General features: G+C 44.1%; 4 protein-coding genes across 8 annotated transcripts; 1 reads left to right on the top strand and 3 right to left on the bottom strand.

Annotated features, from left to right (window-relative positions):
• Positions 1-318: 318 nt before the first annotated feature.
• On the top strand, positions 319-3,128 carry LOC6592547. Of its 2 annotated transcripts, XM_026986230.1 has the most exons (10): positions 319-587; positions 650-813; positions 871-1,001; positions 1,059-1,282; positions 1,345-1,499; positions 1,552-1,657; positions 1,714-1,867; positions 1,933-2,104; positions 2,162-2,462; positions 2,516-3,128. In XM_026986230.1, the coding sequence occupies exons 1-10, from the start codon at positions 333-335 to the stop codon at positions 3,113-3,115; spliced, it is 2,262 nt and encodes a 753-aa protein (XP_026842031.1). In that variant the 5' UTR covers positions 319-332; the 3' UTR covers positions 3,116-3,128. The 2 variants fall into 2 exon arrangements, with proteins under 2 accessions (XP_026842031.1, XP_026842032.1); XM_026986231.1 differs by lacking the exons at positions 1,933-2,104; positions 2,162-2,462; positions 2,516-3,128 and having other exon boundaries at positions 1,787-1,840.
• LOC6592546 (uncharacterized transporter YutK) lies at positions 3,082-5,406 on the bottom strand. The gene is made up of 7 exons (XM_002018229.2): positions 5,387-5,406; positions 5,158-5,302; positions 4,804-5,101; positions 3,962-4,726; positions 3,578-3,905; positions 3,333-3,513; positions 3,082-3,268 (listed from the first exon to the last, which is right to left on the bottom strand). The coding sequence occupies exons 2-7, from the start codon at positions 5,285-5,287 to the stop codon at positions 3,159-3,161; spliced, it is 1,812 nt and encodes a 603-aa protein (XP_002018265.1). The 5' UTR covers positions 5,288-5,302; positions 5,387-5,406; the 3' UTR covers positions 3,082-3,158.
• Positions 5,407-5,495: 89 nt separating this feature from the next.
• Positions 5,496-9,058, bottom strand: LOC6592545 (solute carrier family 28 member 3). Of its 3 annotated transcripts, none has more exons than XM_026986232.1 (8): positions 9,032-9,058; positions 7,723-7,776; positions 7,459-7,663; positions 7,185-7,389; positions 6,356-7,120; positions 5,973-6,300; positions 5,737-5,917; positions 5,496-5,669 (listed from the first exon to the last, which is right to left on the bottom strand). In XM_026986232.1, exons 2-8 carry the CDS (start codon positions 7,774-7,776, stop codon positions 5,584-5,586), a joined length of 1,824 nt encoding a protein of 607 aa, XP_026842033.1. In that variant the 5' UTR covers positions 9,032-9,058; the 3' UTR covers positions 5,496-5,583. The 3 variants fall into 3 exon arrangements, with proteins under 3 accessions (XP_026842033.1, XP_002018264.1, XP_026842034.1); XM_002018228.2 differs by lacking the exon at positions 9,032-9,058 and adding an exon at positions 8,487-9,009; XM_026986233.1 differs by lacking the exon at positions 9,032-9,058 and adding an exon at positions 8,928-8,941.
• A 563-nt stretch (positions 9,059-9,621) lies between these two features.
• LOC6592544 (protein anachronism) lies at positions 9,622-17,137 on the bottom strand. 2 transcript variants are annotated; one of them, XM_002018227.2, is made up of 5 exons: positions 16,540-17,137; positions 12,432-12,805; positions 12,124-12,354; positions 11,158-11,230; positions 9,622-10,820 (listed from the first exon to the last, which is right to left on the bottom strand). In XM_002018227.2, the coding sequence occupies exons 1-5, from the start codon at positions 16,854-16,856 to the stop codon at positions 10,379-10,381; spliced, it is 1,437 nt and encodes a 478-aa protein (XP_002018263.1). In that variant the 5' UTR covers positions 16,857-17,137; the 3' UTR covers positions 9,622-10,378. The 2 variants fall into 2 exon arrangements, with proteins under 2 accessions (XP_002018263.1, XP_026841596.1); XM_026985795.1 differs by having other exon boundaries at positions 12,423-12,805.
• Positions 17,138-17,717: the final 580 nt, after the last annotated feature.

A 17,717-nucleotide genomic window follows, 5' to 3' on the forward strand; every position in this document is an offset into this window, starting at 1 on the left:
TGGTGCATCGGACAAGAAGGTGAGTCCATAACGCGTCTTCAAAAATACTGGAAAATACTACGAAAAGTATAAGCATATGCAAGGTGTGTGAGCTAGACAGGGTGGTGGGGAAAATCAGTGTGACCGCGGATTTGTCTATAAAATATACTGTCTGACCGTCAGAAATATGCCGAAATATATGTTGCAGCGATGCAGAATTCCAATAAAGCCTGCCTATCGACTAGGTTATTTTTCGGTTGCGTTAATACATTTCTGTTATATTCGATTTGTTATCGAGTGATTTTTGGCGCCAATCGGTACCGAAAACTAAAATAATATTATAATTCGAGGAAATGGCTGAAAATTCGGGAGAACAGGGAACATTGGTTGCATTCCGTGAGCTACAGAGCATAGACCAAAAAGATATTGTTATCCTTATCGATGTTGCGTCGGCGTTAAAAAGCTGCAGCGAATGCATAAGGAATAACACCGTCAAGACTGTGGATGTGTTGACACTATGGCTTAAAAAAGTACTCAGGGCATATATTGATGAAGCGGCTCGCTGCGTCACTGCTTTTAAACAAATGTGCGATTGGTTTCAGATGATGGTAAGTGAGTGCATGGACTACTATCCAAAAAAAAAAATGTTAAAGTCTTCAGTCTTTTACAGAAATCGTCGACTGATGTCGATTGCAGCGATCTGATCACCGTACTTACGGAGGCTCTGAAATTTACAACAGCGTCCAAGGAACCGTTGCTGAAGGCGGGTGAACGTCTAGTACACGCTGCCGCCTTTTTCCTATTTTCCATTGTGCACGGCTATCTTAGTGAAAGGTGAGTTGGCGACTCTGTTTCATTTACAAGATGATAAAATGTGGAATTTCCCTCCAGTGAAAGTAGCTCCAAGCGCAATGTCCTAAAGGAACATGTTCCAAATGCCATCGGCCTACACTTAGCTGTGCTTTCCATGCTGACAGACACCACCGCCAGTGCAAGGAAAGTGAATGCGCGTATAACACCCCGTAAGTTATTGTCGCAGTTTCAACGCGACAGCTCACTCTTCAGGCTTTATTTGACAGTGATCCAACAGATGAACGAAATTTCTGGTTTCCTAAGCGCTAAGATAACCCATCTGCAGGCATTTATAAAAACAAGCGAAACGATGACCTATATTTGCCTGCACTACATGCAAAATGCTGATCGTGGCCAATGGGAAGCTGGGACTATGCCTGATTGGCTCAAGGAAACCGTCTTGCATCTGTGCGACACGGTTCTCAACCAAATGGAAACAATCCAAAAGAAAGTAAGCACTCATAAGAACATTCAATTAGTTACAAGCTCTAAAAGTAGGCTTTTCTTTCATAGGATGCACTAACTGTGCCCTTGGAAAAGGTGGAAGAGTATCTGCGAGTAACGCACACATATTTATTAATGCTGTACGAACTTATTAAGACTAAGTGGAAGCATGTTGACGAATCTATTTCGGAAGCCCTTATTGATTTGCTAATGAGTGTCTCATCGTAGGTCGGTCAAGTTCCACGCTTTTCTTGAATTTTATCATGTTTATTTTAGGACTCAAGATCTTGGCGAAAATATTTCATTACTTATATCTAAATATATACGACCGGGCTTACTGAAAATCTTTGAGATGGCCTATCCATTGGAGGACTTTCAAAAGGTATGTTGACACCATACTTAATTGTGATGTGTGATAATCGAATGCCTACATTTTAGCGACTTGTTTCTTTACTTATCGACCCAGAGGAAGCAGAAAATTACTTTTTTGATATTTGCTTTGATTTTGTAGGTGTTGTCACAGTAGACAATGCAGCTCTGACGCCTTATACCTGTCAAACATTGCAGAAAATATTTGAATACATATTTAGAGGTATGTTATGTGTGGTACAAAACTTTATGAGGATCGTTCGTGCTATAATTTAATTTTCTTGTCAGACGCCTCTCATTTTGTCAACGCTGACCATTACGAACGAGCAATTGAAGCCTTTGCCAGCCTAATGTACTTGGCAGAATGTGAGGAATTAGACAACTACTTTTGCACTGGTGTGTTTCAAGAGGATCCCGTCACATCACAAGTCTGTGCAGATATACTAATGCTCTCGTTTCGGTTGTATTCCCCTTTTGATTCCCCTTTTATGCAACTAATGCCATACCCACATTACAGGTTGGTTGAGGCAAATCCTGGCTGGAACAGAAACACGCTAATCCAGGCTACTAATTACTGGAAAGAGTGCAACAACTCGTATGCGATGTTCTCACATAGCCCGAATCAGTGGCATGTGCAGCGCTTCTTTAAGTATTTCCATGGCATCGGAAAACATGAGCCTCCACCATTTACTGCTCAGAATTTTCGGTATCTCCGTGCTGTTGCACCTGTAAATAACAGATATGTGGAAACTCTACTGGAGCGGTTGCAGCTCATAGGCAATGGTGCACAAAGTAAAATAGAGCTGTACTATGAAGTGGTGAGTAGAGTCGAAAGGAATATAAGGGTTTCTGAAGTTTGGTTTACCAACAGGTTGCTATCATGGAGCTATTGGCGCACCAAAAGAAGACGGATCTTTCAAAATGGCTTCAACAGACATATGAATTCGTCAGGGAGCTACTCAAGGACGAAAAGTGCGATACATTCACCAGTGTATATTTCCAGCTGGTGGGCCATTCTAGCCCATCCGCACAGCTGCAACTATTACGGGGACTGGCTCCTGTTGTCGGACACTGCAACTGGCATATCCAGAAGTTTCTACATGCCTGCAAGGGCAGCGATGATGCACAGCTGAGGGCATTCAGTGCACGCCACTCCATAGATAAAATAGTGCTACCCCTGTTGGAAGCAGTGCAGCAGAAACCATCGCCTGGGACCACCGCTGCGGACAGACAGTGTAAATTGCTGACTAAATCGAGCTATAAGCGCGATACGGCGCACGTCTGTAAAGTGCAGTGTCTGAAGCGTAAGCGGGCTGAGAGCACACCCAAGGAAATAATAAGGGAACTCCACGACAGTTCCCTACAGCTGGTTCAGAGTGCAGTCGGTCTGGATGCTGCGGATAAAGAGCAGGTAAAAAAAGTCATCGACAGCTTGTGTAACATTCTGAAAAGAGTAGATTGTATTGTTTAAATCGTTGAATATTCGAATAAGTAGTCTTCGAAAATTGAGATTTCTAAATATTCATCATAATATGATCCGCACGATCGTCGTCCATGTGGGAGCCGGTATAGATTTCGAATCTCTTGTTTATAGTATCCATGTCACGTTTTTGAATGAGAATACCTAATAAAGTGAATGTTTCTGCATGGCATCATCCTGACAATGTTTGTGACGAATGCAAACTTACCCGCAATTGATGCCGATGTATAGCTGACAAAACTGCCAGCAAAGAAGGCACGCACCGCTACTCGCGTTATATCCGAGCGTCTGGATGGAGACATGGCGCTCAAAGCTGCTATTAGGATGCCCAGGGAGCCCGGATTGGCGAAGCCGCAGAGGGCGAATGTGCCGATTGCAGCGCTCCGATGCTGCAAGCATAGACACAGAAAAAGATCAATACTGTCAAATGGTGAGAGTAAACAATGGTGTTACATCAACTTTGTTGCCTTTGATAAATTCGCCCAGGTGCTTGTAGCCCACGAACTCGTTGATGAACGTCTTCTCGGCCACCACAAGTCCAATTTTCTCACAGTCATAGTACGGCACACCCATGATGAAAACCAGTGGGATGAACATCTTACTGAGCAGATACAGCAAACTGACGTCATTCAGGCCAAGCATCTCGAATATCCACTCGGTGGTGGCACTGAAGAAGTAAAGAATGGCAAGAAAGGCAATAATGTTCGAGACAATACCCAGGACAATCATCATAGCGGCTGCAGCGCCGCTGGTTGCTGCATCCAAGATGGAAGTCTCCGATCTGCAGAAGACGATGGATGTTCATGTTTGATGTTGTTAGATAAAAATAAAACTTACGATTTCTCCAGCTGGATATTTTCAGATCTTGTTTGGGACTCCTCCGTCTCCGGGTAGAAGAGCTTGGAGAACGCCAGCGAGGCCGGAGCCGCCATCACACTGGCCGTGATGAGATGGGCCGGCGACGCGCCAAACGAAATATACGCACCCAGTACTGTTCCTGCGACTGTGGCATAGCCTGAGGTGCAGATTGTATGCAGCTCACTCTTTGTGAGTATATCGATGTACGGCCGAATGAGTAGGGGACTCTCTGACATGCCCAGGAAAACATTGCCGGCCGCATTGACGCTCTCGCAGACTGTAGTACCGACCATGGACTGCAGCATGAACCCAAACGCACCCAGAAAGAACTGCATCACGCCGAGATAGTACAGGCAGGAGGTGACCACGCTGAAGAAGAATATCACCGCCAGTATGGCAAAGGCGAACACAAACTCGTCGCAAATGCGATCGCCATAGACGAAGCGGGCTCCGTGATCGGCAAATCTAAGGAAAATAGTGACTTTCTCGCCAGCGCAGTCAAACAAGTCTCGACCAAAGGCCAAGCGGATGCAAACAATGCCCAACAACAGTTGTCCCAGGAGACCATGCGTAACTATCCTCCATGGAATGTCCTTGTGGTGCTTTGATGCAGCGAATCCTATGAGTATGAAAACTACCGGTCCAGCAAGTCCCACCATTTTTCTCGAGTCATCGCGGCATTCGAATAGCAAGTAGGCCACAGCAAGGACGGTAACAAAAAGCAGCATTATAATAGAGATTATCCTATCCGGTGGTTTGTCAGGTTAGGAAAGAAGGAACAACTAGGAGCAAATAAAACATTCGTTGTGCGCTACACTCACTTGCGGCGACTGAATTCTATCCAATTGTCAATTGCCGGATCGATCCTTGTGTCATACAATTTTTGTCCTATAAAAGGCTTGAAGACCCAGTAGTATAGCCAAAGTATATAGAAAACTACAAAGCAAAATATGAGGAACCCGTAGCCATGGCACCAATTCATTTTGCATAGTATGAACGGTTTAAATTTATCGTCTTTTGAATCAACGTCACTCGAATCGGTTGCATTTAGGTTCGTACTGTTTTCCGAAGACGGTTCGTCTGAACTGCTCGGATCAATACATTTGTCGGTTTTCCTGTCTGGACGTGATCATTTCGTACCATAAATCAAGCATCAAATAAATTACAACACCTACCATAAGTGATATAAACCACTGTAGCGGCTATGAAATATGAAATCCACAGAATGTGAAAAAGTATATGGAGCAAAAGAAGAAGAATTTTTCTCTTTTTCGAGGGTACTTCTTCGTCCTCTAGTGGTTCCATGGTTTATGTTTGAATCTTATGAATTTTTTTATGAATTATAGGTTTTAAATTATATATATACTCTGTTCATTATATTATGATATAAGACGTCAGGATTACCTGATCGTCCGGAAAACTTATAAAATTATGATGACCGTCCTCACATTGCTACTCAACTAACTGGTTTTTTAATGGATAATAGAAACCCTCCCATATCGACGTTTGTGGATTTGGTTTAATAAATAACAGGTTTTTTTTTTATTATTCTTAAGATGATAAGCTGCCTATAAAGATTTAAGATCTAAACCTGTGTATTCCTAGACGTGCGTGGCATTTCTGCTAGCCAATTTCTGTATGATCCTGTCGTAGTTCGCTCTTTCGTCGCCTTCTTGTAGAAGTATGCCTGAAAGAAAAGTTGAAAGGACATTGAATAATCATAAATTCTTCTATGGTTAATCTAGTAAGCTGACCTGCAAAACTGGCCGACACAAAGCACACAATGCTGCCCACGACAAAGGCTCTGAAGGCCACCGCGGTGATGGTTGAGCGTCGATGCGGGGCCATGACACTCAGAGAGCCAATGAGGATGCCCAGGGAGCTGGGATTGGCAAAGCCGCAGATGGCAAACGTGGCGATTCCTCCGCTGCGAGCCTAAAATTCATTGAGGATTAGTGAATGATGACCCCATATGATATTCAAGGCTTACTGTGATGTCGCCCGCTAGTATGTATGCGCCCAGTCGTTCGTAGGCCACAAACTCGTTGATTATAGTCTTTGTGGCCACGACCTTGGCAACGAGATTACAGTCCTGGCTCGGCACGCCCATGGCCCAGACGAGCGGAATGAACAGCTTTGAGAATATCCACTCAAAGTCGATATCATCGACGCCCACCAGATATCCAAGCCAATTGACTATGCCGTTGAGGAAGGCGACGAAGGCTACAAAAGCCACGATATTGGCAATGATACCCAGGACAATGGGCACGGCATTGCTGGCACCGCTGGACGCAGCATCGAGTAAGGACGAGTCCTGGCTGTATGGAAAAATAGTCAAACTTGATTGGCACACTGGATAATTCATTGACCTACGATTTCTCCAGCTCAATGGACTCCGATGTGGTCTGACTCTCCTCGGTCTCCGGCATATAGAGTTTGGAGATTGCCAGAGTGGCTGGGGCAGCCATTACTGAGGAGGTAATTAAATGCGCCGCAGATGCCCCGAAGGACAAATAGGCAGCCAGCACTGTGCCGGAGACTGTCGCAAATCCGGAGACCATTATGCTGTGTATCTCACTCTTAGTCAGCTTGTTGATATAGGGCCGGATGAGCAGGGGACTCTCGGACATGCCCAGGAAGATGTTAGCCGCGGCGGTCACGCTTTCGCAGACGGTTGTGCCAAGTAACTGCTGCAGTATCCAACCCAGCTTGACCACCACCCACTGCATAGCGCCCATGTAGTACAAAATGGAGATGAAAAAGCTGAAGAAGAAAATCACGGGAAGAATGGCGAAGGCAAAGACTTCGGCTTGAATCAAGAAGTCGCCGAAGACAAACTGGGCCCCATCTTTGGCGTAGTCGAGGAACGTGGCGACTTTCTTGCCCAGACAATCGAAGATATTGCGTCCCACCTCCCAGCGAATGCAGATTATGCCCAGCAGGAATTGGCACGTGATTCCTGTGATCACTACGCGCCACTTGATAGCACTGCGTTTTGTGGAAAAGCAATAGCCACACAGGATGAAGAAGCAGGGGGCTACCATCGACACCAGCTTCTGCGGTTCGTCCTTAGTCTCGAAGTACAGGAAGATAGCTAGGAAGACCAGTAACAAGGCTATGCTGGCCAGCGAGACAGCTCTGCGAAGTACACGATTATCTTATCCGACATGTGATCGATAGTGAAATAATCAAAGACTCGTACCTGGTTCTGCTAAAGTTGTGCCACTTTTGGGCAGCCGGCTTTAGGTACTCCCTGTGTAGCCAGATTCCCACTTTGGGCTTGAATATAAAGTAGTAGAACAGACCAAAGTAGACGAATACCAGCAGGAGTAAGAGCATACCATAGCCAGAGCAGAAATTGATGCCACAAAGAGGATTATCTGAGCTCCAAGTGCACTCGTAATTAGCTAATAATAAGAAATAAATCGGATAGAATGATACATTATAATGATTGTGAGTGATACACTCGTACTTACTGATGTCATTATAGTGATAAGTGGCATACGAGAAGTAGCCCACGACCACAACGTGTAATAGAATGTATACTGAAATCTTCACGATGCGTCCCATTTTCGGATTGTTGTAGAAGAATCCCTTTCCATCTTCTCCCTGTTGCGGCAAGTTACGGTCTTCGCGTGGAATTTCCTTGAATGGTTCCGAATTTGGTATCTCCAGTTCCCTCTGCAAAGATGAATGCAAATATGATCAATCAATGCTTGTGGGGAGGTATCTATACTTACATGATCCAGTTCGTAGCCATTGTTTATGACGTCCTTCGCCGTATCCGTTGTCATCTGCAATGAAAAATCCCCCCCCGAGTGGTTATTGGACAATTTACGACACAGTAATCTTGTATAATCTGTATCAGTATTTTAGCCTCATGAATTGTGGCGATTGTGTCCCATCAAATCACAATGGGATAGCCACACTCGAGGATCGGGCGATAAGTCAGGCAATCGAGTTCCATAGCTTCGCGTGGACCTGTCCACCACTTGGGGGCTGGTTGGCTGGTTGCCAACGCGTTTCTAAAACTTATCCTGGTTGGACACTTCAGCACTAGCTAACAGACTTGTGTTAAGGTTAAGGGCGAGTGATACTCGTATCATTTTGCCGTAAATATGCCACTTCAGCTGTCATGCGTGATATAGTATATAGAAATTATTAACTATAGATTTTATGGCTTAGCCCGGTCGTGTGGTCGTTCAATTTGGCGGCGTTTAACTTGAAGGTCGGTGATTCATTGGTGATAGCAGTATCTAAATTCCTTTAAGCAGAACTCGTGAAAGATAATCGAACACTAATTTATAATCGCATTGCTCGCACAACATAGTTATGGTTTATCCCCGTTGTAAGGAAAAGAAATTGCATTTATTAATCACTCGAGAAAATCAAGCTAAAAGCTGAAACCACAACAGATACACTCCTCGAATCAGTTGTATAAATAAAAGTTAAAAATCTCCCTACATACATATGTACAGCATTCGTTTTACGCGAGTTAATTCACCTTTATTCTGTTGTTGTTTTCGTGTTTGTTTGTATTTAATTTATGCTCAAACAAGTTTTCAAAGTCGTTGAAACGATGCGTACTGGCCGAATACTGATGAATGATTAGTGCATTTATTTGCTTGGCTTAGCGGATTTCGGCTAACTCTGCTAGCTGCTCTGCTCTACCATTGTTCTCGATCGAAAGTCGCGGCCAGACTAAGTTCTCTCAACTCCATTAGGGCTCTTAAAAAACGTACTTTAATGAGCAGCACCCGACCGAGGGGGCGAGTATATCAGTTTCATACAAATACACTTATGTATGTATGTATGTAGATTGTAACAGGCAGAAAGACTATTTGCGATTAACTAATCTTCATCGGTACTTCACTTCACGCAATTTCAAACCATAAACGACAAGTCCTTGCGTTCCGAAACAGGAAGGAAGGATGTATACTCGTACATATAAAAAGTTATACACAAATTTAGTCAGCCAATGAGCCTTGTTTTTCCCCGTAGCTCAGCTGCGGTATTTAACAGTCGTAACTGTTTTTTTTTTGGCCATACACTTTAAAAATCATTGTAGCAGCTGAAGCGCTCCCAATGCCTGGTATTCCCAAACTGATTTAAATTACTACTCGTGCGATCGTAGCAGTGTAGCTTTGAATAGGCCTTGCAGTTGACAGCTTTATTGTTTTATCAGGTGGTTGTTGAATTCAAACGACCGTTGGCTGTACGGTCATATAACTCCACACAGATTGCTTGCGATAACGATGACGTTTTGGGCATCTGATTCAGATTGCGATACGTCGATGTATGTAGTTGGTTTACCAAGGTAGTCGCGATTGAGGAGATGTCACAATTGATGGGCTAACCGCTGGGTGCCATAAATAGGCAGAATGCTTAACATCGCTAAGTGCAAAGTTGAAGTAGCTCTATCTAATCGGATTTCGCACGAAAGGAAACATATCTTATCGTCCAACACGAGCCCCTTTATCAGATCCAGTAGCTCAGCGAGGTATAGATGAGGATAATGGTTCGCCGCTACGTTACAGTTTCTTGTCTACCCGCATCATATCTCTTCTGAAACCTGATAAGTAATTCAAAATATTTGACTTTTAAATATATGTATATTTTATATTGTATTAGAGGTTTTTTTTTATAGATTTACAAATGTACTTAGTTACTGATGATCAATAGGTATGGTATGGTATTGTATGGTATGGAGGATTACGCATTGAATAGCTGTTTGACTTAATGAGAACGTGCTCAAATTCAAGTAACAGTTTCTTATGAAATCTTAAAAGCAAAATGAACAGAAAACTTTTTGTGGGTTACAAATAGAGATTTAATTGAGATTTAGAGCAGGGCTTCTGGGGTGTGGTGTGGTTTTCGCTTTTGAGCGGATTGTGCAGAAGTTTAGTGTTGTAGTGCTCTGATAAGGCATCGATTAATTTAGTCTACGTTCTGGCCTAAGGCAAGGGCAAGTCTAATTGTATTTAATAATTATATTCGTATAAAATGTTTTCTTGTGTTTCCAACAATTTGTTTTTGTATAATTCAATTGTATCAAAAAATTCATAAATTCAACCACATCTAAATCACAGACTCCTAATATAAGAGAGATTTAATCCATTAATAATACAAATTTCGACCAAAAATTTGTTTAACTTAAAACGAATTTTAAATTATAATTAAAACAACGCCGTGCACGGGCACGTGTATGGTTGCTTGGGTTAGGAAACCGACGAACTAAAAACTAGTTAAGTCAACTGGCCCTAAAGATACAAACAGAAAACAAAAAAAAATTAAATTAAATAATAAGACCATCATATTTATGGGTATGGGTACGTATGGGAGGGGGAGGGGAGAGACAGAATATGTGCGTGCTATGATATGGGTCTACCAGCCGATCTAATCCTGCTTGTGGGCCATCAAGTGGTGGTGGTGCTTATGGTGATGGCGTCCATTATGATGGTGCGTGGCGCGGTGATGGTTGAGCCCCCGATGGTTAGATGGTTCCATCGGCTCGGTATTGCTCGCCGCTGCCAAGAGTTCCTCAGCCTCCGCCTCGCCCTCGGACTGGGCCACCGCGAACTCCGATTCGGATGCAGGACTGTCCCGGTGCTTGTGGTGATGCCGTCTGTGATGCTGGTGGACCTGCTCCCGCACCCGCTCCTGCTGGCTCTCCGTCTCCCTTGTCCCGTCAAGCAAATTGTCCATTGTTTGTGAATTGGGTGTGGTTGATTCTGGGCTGATGTGGCTCCTGCTCTTCGGGATACTGTATATGCTCTTCAAGCAGTTGTGGGGCGAAAACGATGCACTGCCATTAAACCCAACATCTATCCTTGGGTATCTGTGGAGATAGAATATAATAAATCATTTAATTATTTTCATATATGTTGCAAATTTGGTGATCGCGTATGTGTTGCGGAAGAATGTTGCAAATGTTTAGTTTTTATACATGTGGCAAAGATGTTGTGATTGGCGTTTTCAGATGGCGGCGCCACTGTGCAAATGGCGTATTTATAGTTCTAAAAACAAACGTCCAATGAAACATGATCGTGGCGTCTTGCAATGATCTAATGTTTTAATGTTTTAAATATTAAAAAGAGAAGAATCTACCGTGTCAAACGACTCGGTAACGGGAGAGTATGACGTTGTAGTGGTATTCATGTAGGGCATCAGCTTACCTGGGCATTGACCGACTTTCCAGATAAGGCACAAACGTCTTTGATCCGTATGCGTTCCATGGGACAGCAGGGTCTGAAAGATACACGTGGAGGGATCATATTAATATCGCCTGGGGTTTGGTGGTGGAGCTCGAGGCATGCAATGCAATGCAGTGGGAAACTCGCACAAAAGATCATCATGCAAAACGACAAAGTAGCAACAATAAGAACAACAGTGGTTTTGTTCAGCAAAAAGCGCGGTAACTGAACAACAAATAAAGCCGAGCATGGCAACAGAGCAGAGCAGAGGGCACAACGGTGCGTATAAGCGATTAGTATTAATTGCATCTTCAGCTAAATCCGTATCTGTAGATACATCTGTGCGATGACGTGTGTATCTGCTTATCTTACCGATCCATTAAGAAAACTCTCAATTCATGAATAAAACCCTGGACCTTCGTAGGTCCAGACTTTACTTTAGCTCCACTTTTACACCTCATGAAATTCAAATTCGGACGGAGCAACCCTCAAACCACTTCGGAAGCTATCCAGACAGTTTTTGTCTTGTAGACAGACTACTGCCGAATGCCGATGTTGCTGACTGCACACAACTATCAGTCGAGCGACAAGGTTTTCCCTTCCCTTTTTTGTTGGTTTTCGGTGGCACAAACTGATATTCGGACTTTTATTTTGATTTGGTTTTATCAGCACAATTTTTGTGTTTCTGTCTGGCCGTGGGTCTGGCCTGTGTCCGGCCCCCTAAAGCTCTCTGACTATTGACCTTTTCGAGAATGTAAATAAGTTCAAATAATGACAGCACGCTCTGATGGGAAAAGGGGCCTGTCTCGGCCACTGACTGACTGAGAGAGAGAGAGAGACTGAGAGATACTGGGAGATGGTGAGAGAAAGATGATGAGAGTGATAGACTGGGAGAGATCTGCACCCTGTCTTGCGGAGTTAGTTAGACTTGGCAAACAACACGCTTACCTGCCTGATCGCAAGTGGGTGGCTCGAAGTAGAGGCCGGGCTTCAGGGGGTTCTCCTCGTCGTCATGGACCTCGATCATCAGCATCCCCACAACGCTGGGGAGCAGTTGCTGGGGCTGCTGCTGGCGCTGCTGTTGCTCCCAGTAGGCCAGGGCGCACTTAACGTCAATCTCTACCCATCCGGTCAGGCTGCTGCTGAACATGGTGGTGTTGCAGGTGCGCTTCTTGCGCTCTGTGGAAGAGGGGAATCCTGGCTTAGAGGGACGGTACTGACAGCCGTAATCCCCGCTAGCTACACACCTAACTTACGTTTCTTCTTCTGCTGGTGCACAATGGAGACCGTCACACGAATCTGGGGACCCACCTCCGTCTGGTCGGGGCAGAGTGTGGCCGTGGGCTGTTCCGTGCTCTCCGCCTGGCCCTGGCCCTGGCTCTGGCTCTGGCTCTGGCTGGGACTTTGTCCGGGATAGGTCTTGTAGAGACGCAAGAGGGCACTGCTCGGGCGGTCGCCGTTGTGGTCGAACACGCTGCTGGCGAACTGCAGGGTCAAGTTGTTGGCCTGCTGCCAGTTGGGAATGCTCATCTCCGCATTGCAGATGGGGTAGCCAGCCTTCTCGGCTGACTTGTTAACATTGGGCTCGTTGGAAATTGCCTTGTGCAGGCGTTTGAAAATCTCGTTCAGTCTGCAAAGAGAAGACGCACACTTTTGATAACTGTCACCATTTTGTGCCTTCTGTGCCTATTTCCACTCGTATGCCCCCATACCACCACTAGCCCATTATTCATAGAATAGAATTTCATAGAATTTAATTTAGTTCAAGTGTTTATGTAAGACTCTCTTAATTGACATTTGAGCGCTGCCTTCGTTACAGAGTCAAGTCACTTTGTCACCGGTCTCCCCATTCTATTCAATTAAGTCAGACAGCAGTGAATAAGCTAATTCTAATCGCCGTTTGTATAGGAGTATTTCGGTTTGACATGGTCTCGAGTTTATTTACGATTAGGATTGAGGGCAGTAGAGTGGATCCTTCTCAACAAGTAATCCACTATGGAATATTACTGATTATGTACTCTATTAGGCCGCCCCCACCGCAATCTATCTGATCCACGGATCCACGCACTGATTATCATTATTTGTGGGCTTCTAGAAATCGCTTCGTATTGGTAACTTTTTTGCCTTCGAGATAAGAGGCCAACTTTGGACTTTTCAATTCAAATAGTTGAGATAAAAGAAGTTCGGTTTGCTGGCTACTTAATTGAGCTAATGGATGATAATGCCGCAAGGGCATTGCTCATACAATAGTATGTGTATACCTATAGTTCTAGTTATTTCCGATAAGTAAAATTCCGCACTTGTGATTAATATTAATGTATCTAAAACAAAGGTATGCCAAAAGAACGCAGCTTTAGCTAAACCGCAAAATAGTTGACCAATTAGTCATATGAGAGGCTTATCAACAATAACAACTGCCTTGGATTGCCTAATACTAGTACATGTAATAAATCGATTAAAGATGCTATAAATAGGCCAACTAACACTAAGCCGATTACTATCAGAGCCGAGTACTTACTATAGCTAGTACTTATGGTACCATTACTATTGTATAAATGAGAGCTAAATGTGCATGGTGGAGCAGGCAGACTCGTGTCACTTAAAACCCCATTGAGATCCGTCCCGTCTGTCTACGAGTCTGCTCTGTGGCAGTACAATCATCGTGACAGGGCAGACGCAGACGCGGACGCAGAGAAAATCAGATTGGGGCAGACAAGACAACAATAGTTATTTAGCTATGATCTAATCTACACACACGCACACACACACACGCAAAATTGGACAATTGTATATGTCGTCTGGATCGGTAATTGAGACGCGCCTGGCAAAAGTTGATCAAATGACTTTTTCTTTTCCTTTCTTTTATTTTACTTTGTTATACTTTTTTGTGATTTTACCCAGGAACAACAATGTGCAGACACAAAAAACACACACACACACAACAAAAATCCAATAAATATGCGAAAATAACATTAATTTCTTTGGTTATTTGGCATTGCCTGAGGCGCAGTTTGTCTAGCCGAAAAAAATTATGAAACATGTTCGGATCAGGTCGATTGGCAGTCTCCACCGAAAGAAACTGAACCAAGTCAACCAAGATTCGAGTCCAGTGGAAACGCCTTTGGCTTATTATGGTTAATTTTTATGTTACGATCGGATCTGTCTGGCCAAGGAATTCCAGACAAAATGGCCCGCAGTGGAGTTGACTTTTTGCCTTCTCCATGTCCGTCTACGTCCCGTCTGTGTCTCCGTCTATGTGTCCGTCTGTGCCTCCGTCTCCGTCTCCATCTCGGCCTCTGACTGTCTGGAGGTGCTGTGGCATGAACTTGAAAACCCGTTGAGTCGTGTCGTCTGTCTGGGCACCCGTCTAGACATATTATTGGTCGGTCTTTCTGTCTGCCATTCTCCCAGTCCTAGTCCCTGATTGCTTCCAGCCTAGAGGAGCTGTATCTGTGAGCTGTGACTCTTCGTGCGTGAGTCACGCAGGCCATCTGCAGGAATTCCAAATTGGGCATGCGCACAGGCAGAGTTCAAGGCATTGTGCACAGGTGCATAGACAGATAGAAAGACAGACAGACAGAGAGAGAAAGATACTGTACGGCCATAGACTGAGACCAAAATTTGCATTGGCCTCCATTCAAGCTGAGCCTGAAGTTGAGTCTGAGTCTGAGTCTGAGTCTGAAGCTGGGACTAACATTCAAATATCTTTGAATGCATCGCCTCTGTGTCTGGGTCTGTGGTTTCGCAGTCCGTTGCCTTTGGCCACAGCAGCAGCAGCAGAAACGGCTAGACAGTGTCTCGCCGGTTGCACTTCATTATCATGCAACAAACAGTAGTCGGGCAGACGTCGGGCGGCAGTCAGTCAGTCAGTCAGTCAACGACTCAGACCGCGTCGCTTAGTAGCCACAAAAGTACGCCTACAACTGTTTGCATTCAGCTGCAAGTTTGATGACGGTGGCTGATGATGGGAGGGAGGACGAGTACGAGTACAAGCATGTCTGCTCACTGTCTCAATATTACTCATACGTCATACGTCGTACATTTTCCTCTGTCTGGTCTGTGCGGAACGGAACGGAACTGCCAAAGCAATCAAATAAGATGAAACAATTTAGATATCAGCTGTTATACTCGCACGAGTACGAGTACGACCACCATACACATTCATATACATACTTATGTATATGTTTGAGCCAACATCATGCATTGTAGGCGTATTGTATGTATGTGGATACGTAGACGGTCTCGCATAGCAACGACCTACAAAAAGTTCATTAACGGAGTCGGAGCCGGAGTCAGAGCCAGAGCCAGCATGGCCCAGACTGCTCCCAGACATTTGCCAGACACCGACACCCGGCGGGCGCACGGATGGATGGACGGACGCACACAAAAATACAGAGGTCGCCTCCGACTGCGATGACTGCGACGGCTGCAACTTGCAACTGTGTGAGCGTATGAGAGTGTCTGCATTGTGCAGCGGCGTCGCGACAGTTGTACAACAGTATCTGATGGATACCACAGATACCATTGATAGATTTCCGTCTGAAAGATGTCTGCGGAAGCATCTCATTTGTATGGGCCATATATGCAGCGATAATATCTCACGGGTACTATTGAGGGGTTGAAGGGTTCCCTCCTAGATGCTCATATTGGCATTTATGGCGATACAAAAGATTAATAATGATTTTAAATCTTACAATCTTCCTTTTTCTTGTCGATCGAGCATGGGAACATTATTCTTCCATTAATGTAAAATAATTAATAAAATATTTAAAATCAAAGAAACACGTGTGGAAATATTAGCTTTAGAATTGTAATTTATAATGTTTATAGATACTTATTTATTCTCTGCTCGATTTAAGATTTCTGCATTCGGGTAAATCATGTTATAGAGGCATCGAAGCGCAAGATGAACAATTTTCAATAATCTAGAAGTACACGTTTCAGTATTTATTCGAGGTGGTTGGCCCCATTCGAGAATTGCATAAATGTGTTTAGCCTTGAGCGGATTTCAGCTTCTAGATTTGCACTAATCGCGAGAAAATTGGGAATATTTTTGAAAATCGGCAGGCAGCCGAAAATTGTGTTTACAGATGGGATGCCCCACGGCCCATTTGAGATATACATTCGCCGTTTCCTTGCAATATGCATTTGTTTTAATACTTTGTTTACAATTCATTTTTTGAAACATTTTTTGTACACGCAAATGTTAAAAAAAAAATTCGTTTTTGCTGGTCATTTGCCTTGTGCGGGTGCGTCTTTTAATAGATTTCTATTCTCGGGTCCTAATAGGCGACCACAATGATTGACAGCCGCTTGGCGAACGCTTTGACAAGTATGTCGAACCAGGTACGGTACGGTACTCACCGCTGCGAGGCGACGAGCTCCAGATATTGGTGATTGGAGGACTGGGTGGTCTCGTCCTTCGTATTGGGATTGCTGCGGTTCTGGATGCTTTGAATTTGCTCCTCGGTCAGGTCGAACATATTCAGGATGGTGCGATTGTAAGGATTCACCACCACCGACTGGACACCGTCCATGAAGGCGGAGTGGTTGAAGCGGGACGGCGACGCCTGACAGTCCCTGGACATGGACATCAGCATCACCATCAGTATCAGCAGTTGCAGGAGGAGCACTTGGCTCCTGCTCCGTCCGCACTTCTCACAGCACTTAACACTCGACATCTTTCTGTTCTTTTTTGAATCGAAGTCAAATCGATTTGGCAAATGTGTGGCAATTGAAGGTTTATTTATTGTTTTCAGGCACTTCTGGATCCCGTATCTATAACTTTTCGGACATTTTCCCTCCTACACAATTTTCACTGGAATTGCATCTTTGGTTCGTATGTATGTAGGAAGTGTAGGTACATATATCTTGTTTTTTCGCTTAAAACTGCTTTCGAACTGAACTATGTATTTATTTTGTTAATTTGATTTTTGTTTCTGACTCTCCCGCTGGTTTTTAGCTTAGCTTCTCGATGTGTTCGCTCTAAGAACCAAGTATGAAGTGATTTGCGCGAGTCGTTTTTTTAGTCTTAAATAAAAATTTGGTTGTGCCGGGCATATCTACTTTGTTATGGTCGTAAACGCTGCGTTGCTGCCAACACTGCAAGAAATTGCAGTTGTCTCTGCTCTGCCGTCGGGGCTCATATTCGTTAAAAGTTACCCAAGTGAGTGTGGAATACGTAAATTGTGCATATTAAATTATTCTATTCTTCACCGACACGTTTCATGAATTAGAGCATGATTCCGAAACTCTGTTTGAGTTCAAAGACATATACAAACATATATGCATATGAACCAATTTATTAACTATTAAATTGCAATAATAATTAAATTCATACATTTCGTTGTTAGTCGCGCAGTGTAATTTACTCGTGTACTTTGGCTGATTGTTCGGCTGCCATTCGGCACTGGCGTCGTCGACCAATCAACGTTGCCTGAGGATCTGCCGGCGCAGATGGAGTGATGTCTATGTGTGTGTATGTGTAGGTGTGTATCTGCGCCGCCGGCAGTGTATTTGTATCTGTATCCGTATCTGTGGGC

Source organism: Drosophila persimilis, unplaced genomic scaffold, assembly GCF_003286085.1.
Source record: "Drosophila persimilis strain 14011-0111.01,24,50 unplaced genomic scaffold, DperRS2 tig00000002-arrow-pilon, whole genome shotgun sequence".
NCBI classification, from domain to species: domain Eukaryota; kingdom Metazoa; phylum Arthropoda; class Insecta; order Diptera; family Drosophilidae; genus Drosophila; species Drosophila persimilis.

Bases quoted from the DNA above. Each gene is read 5' to 3' on its own strand.
- LOC6592547 (XM_026986230.1), top strand. From the start codon at position 333: ATGGCTGAAAATTCGGGAGAACAGGGAACATTGGTTGCATTCCGTGAG. The intron at 1,002-1,058 runs GTAAGTTATTGT...TTTATTTGACAG, and splicing joins GAATGCGCGTATAACACCCC to TGATCCAACAGATGAACGAA. The intron at 1,500-1,551 runs GTAGGTCGGTCA...TGTTTATTTTAG, and splicing joins TTGCTAATGAGTGTCTCATC to GACTCAAGATCTTGGCGAAA.
- LOC6592546 (XM_002018229.2), bottom strand. From the start codon at position 5,287: ATGGAACCACTAGAGGACGAAGAAGTACCCTCGAAAAAGAGAAAAATT. The intron at 3,906-3,961 runs GTAAGTTTTATT...CGTCTTCTGCAG, and splicing joins AATATCCAGCTGGAGAAATC to ATCGGAGACTTCCATCTTGG. The intron at 3,269-3,332 runs GTAAGTTTGCAT...TCACTTTATTAG, and splicing joins TACATCGGCATCAATTGCGG to GTATTCTCATTCAAAAACGT.
- LOC6592545 (XM_026986232.1), bottom strand. From the start codon at position 7,776: ATGACAACGGATACGGCGAAGGACGTCATAAACAATGGCTACGAACTG. The intron at 7,390-7,458 runs GTAAGTACGAGT...TCTTATTATTAG, and splicing joins TTATCACTATAATGACATCA to CTAATTACGAGTGCACTTGG. The intron at 7,121-7,184 runs GTACGAGTCTTT...TGTACTTCGCAG, and splicing joins CACAACTTTAGCAGAACCAG to AGCTGTCTCGCTGGCCAGCA.
- LOC6592544 (XM_026985795.1), bottom strand. From the start codon at position 16,856: ATGTCGAGTGTTAAGTGCTGTGAGAAGTGCGGACGGAGCAGGAGCCAA. The intron at 12,355-12,422 runs GTGTGTAGCTAG...CCTCTTCCACAG, and splicing joins GAAGAAGAAACGTAAGTTAG to AGCGCAAGAAGCGCACCTGC. The intron at 11,231-12,123 runs GTAAGCGTGTTG...TGTATCTTTCAG, and splicing joins ACCCACTTGCGATCAGGCAG to ACCCTGCTGTCCCATGGAAC.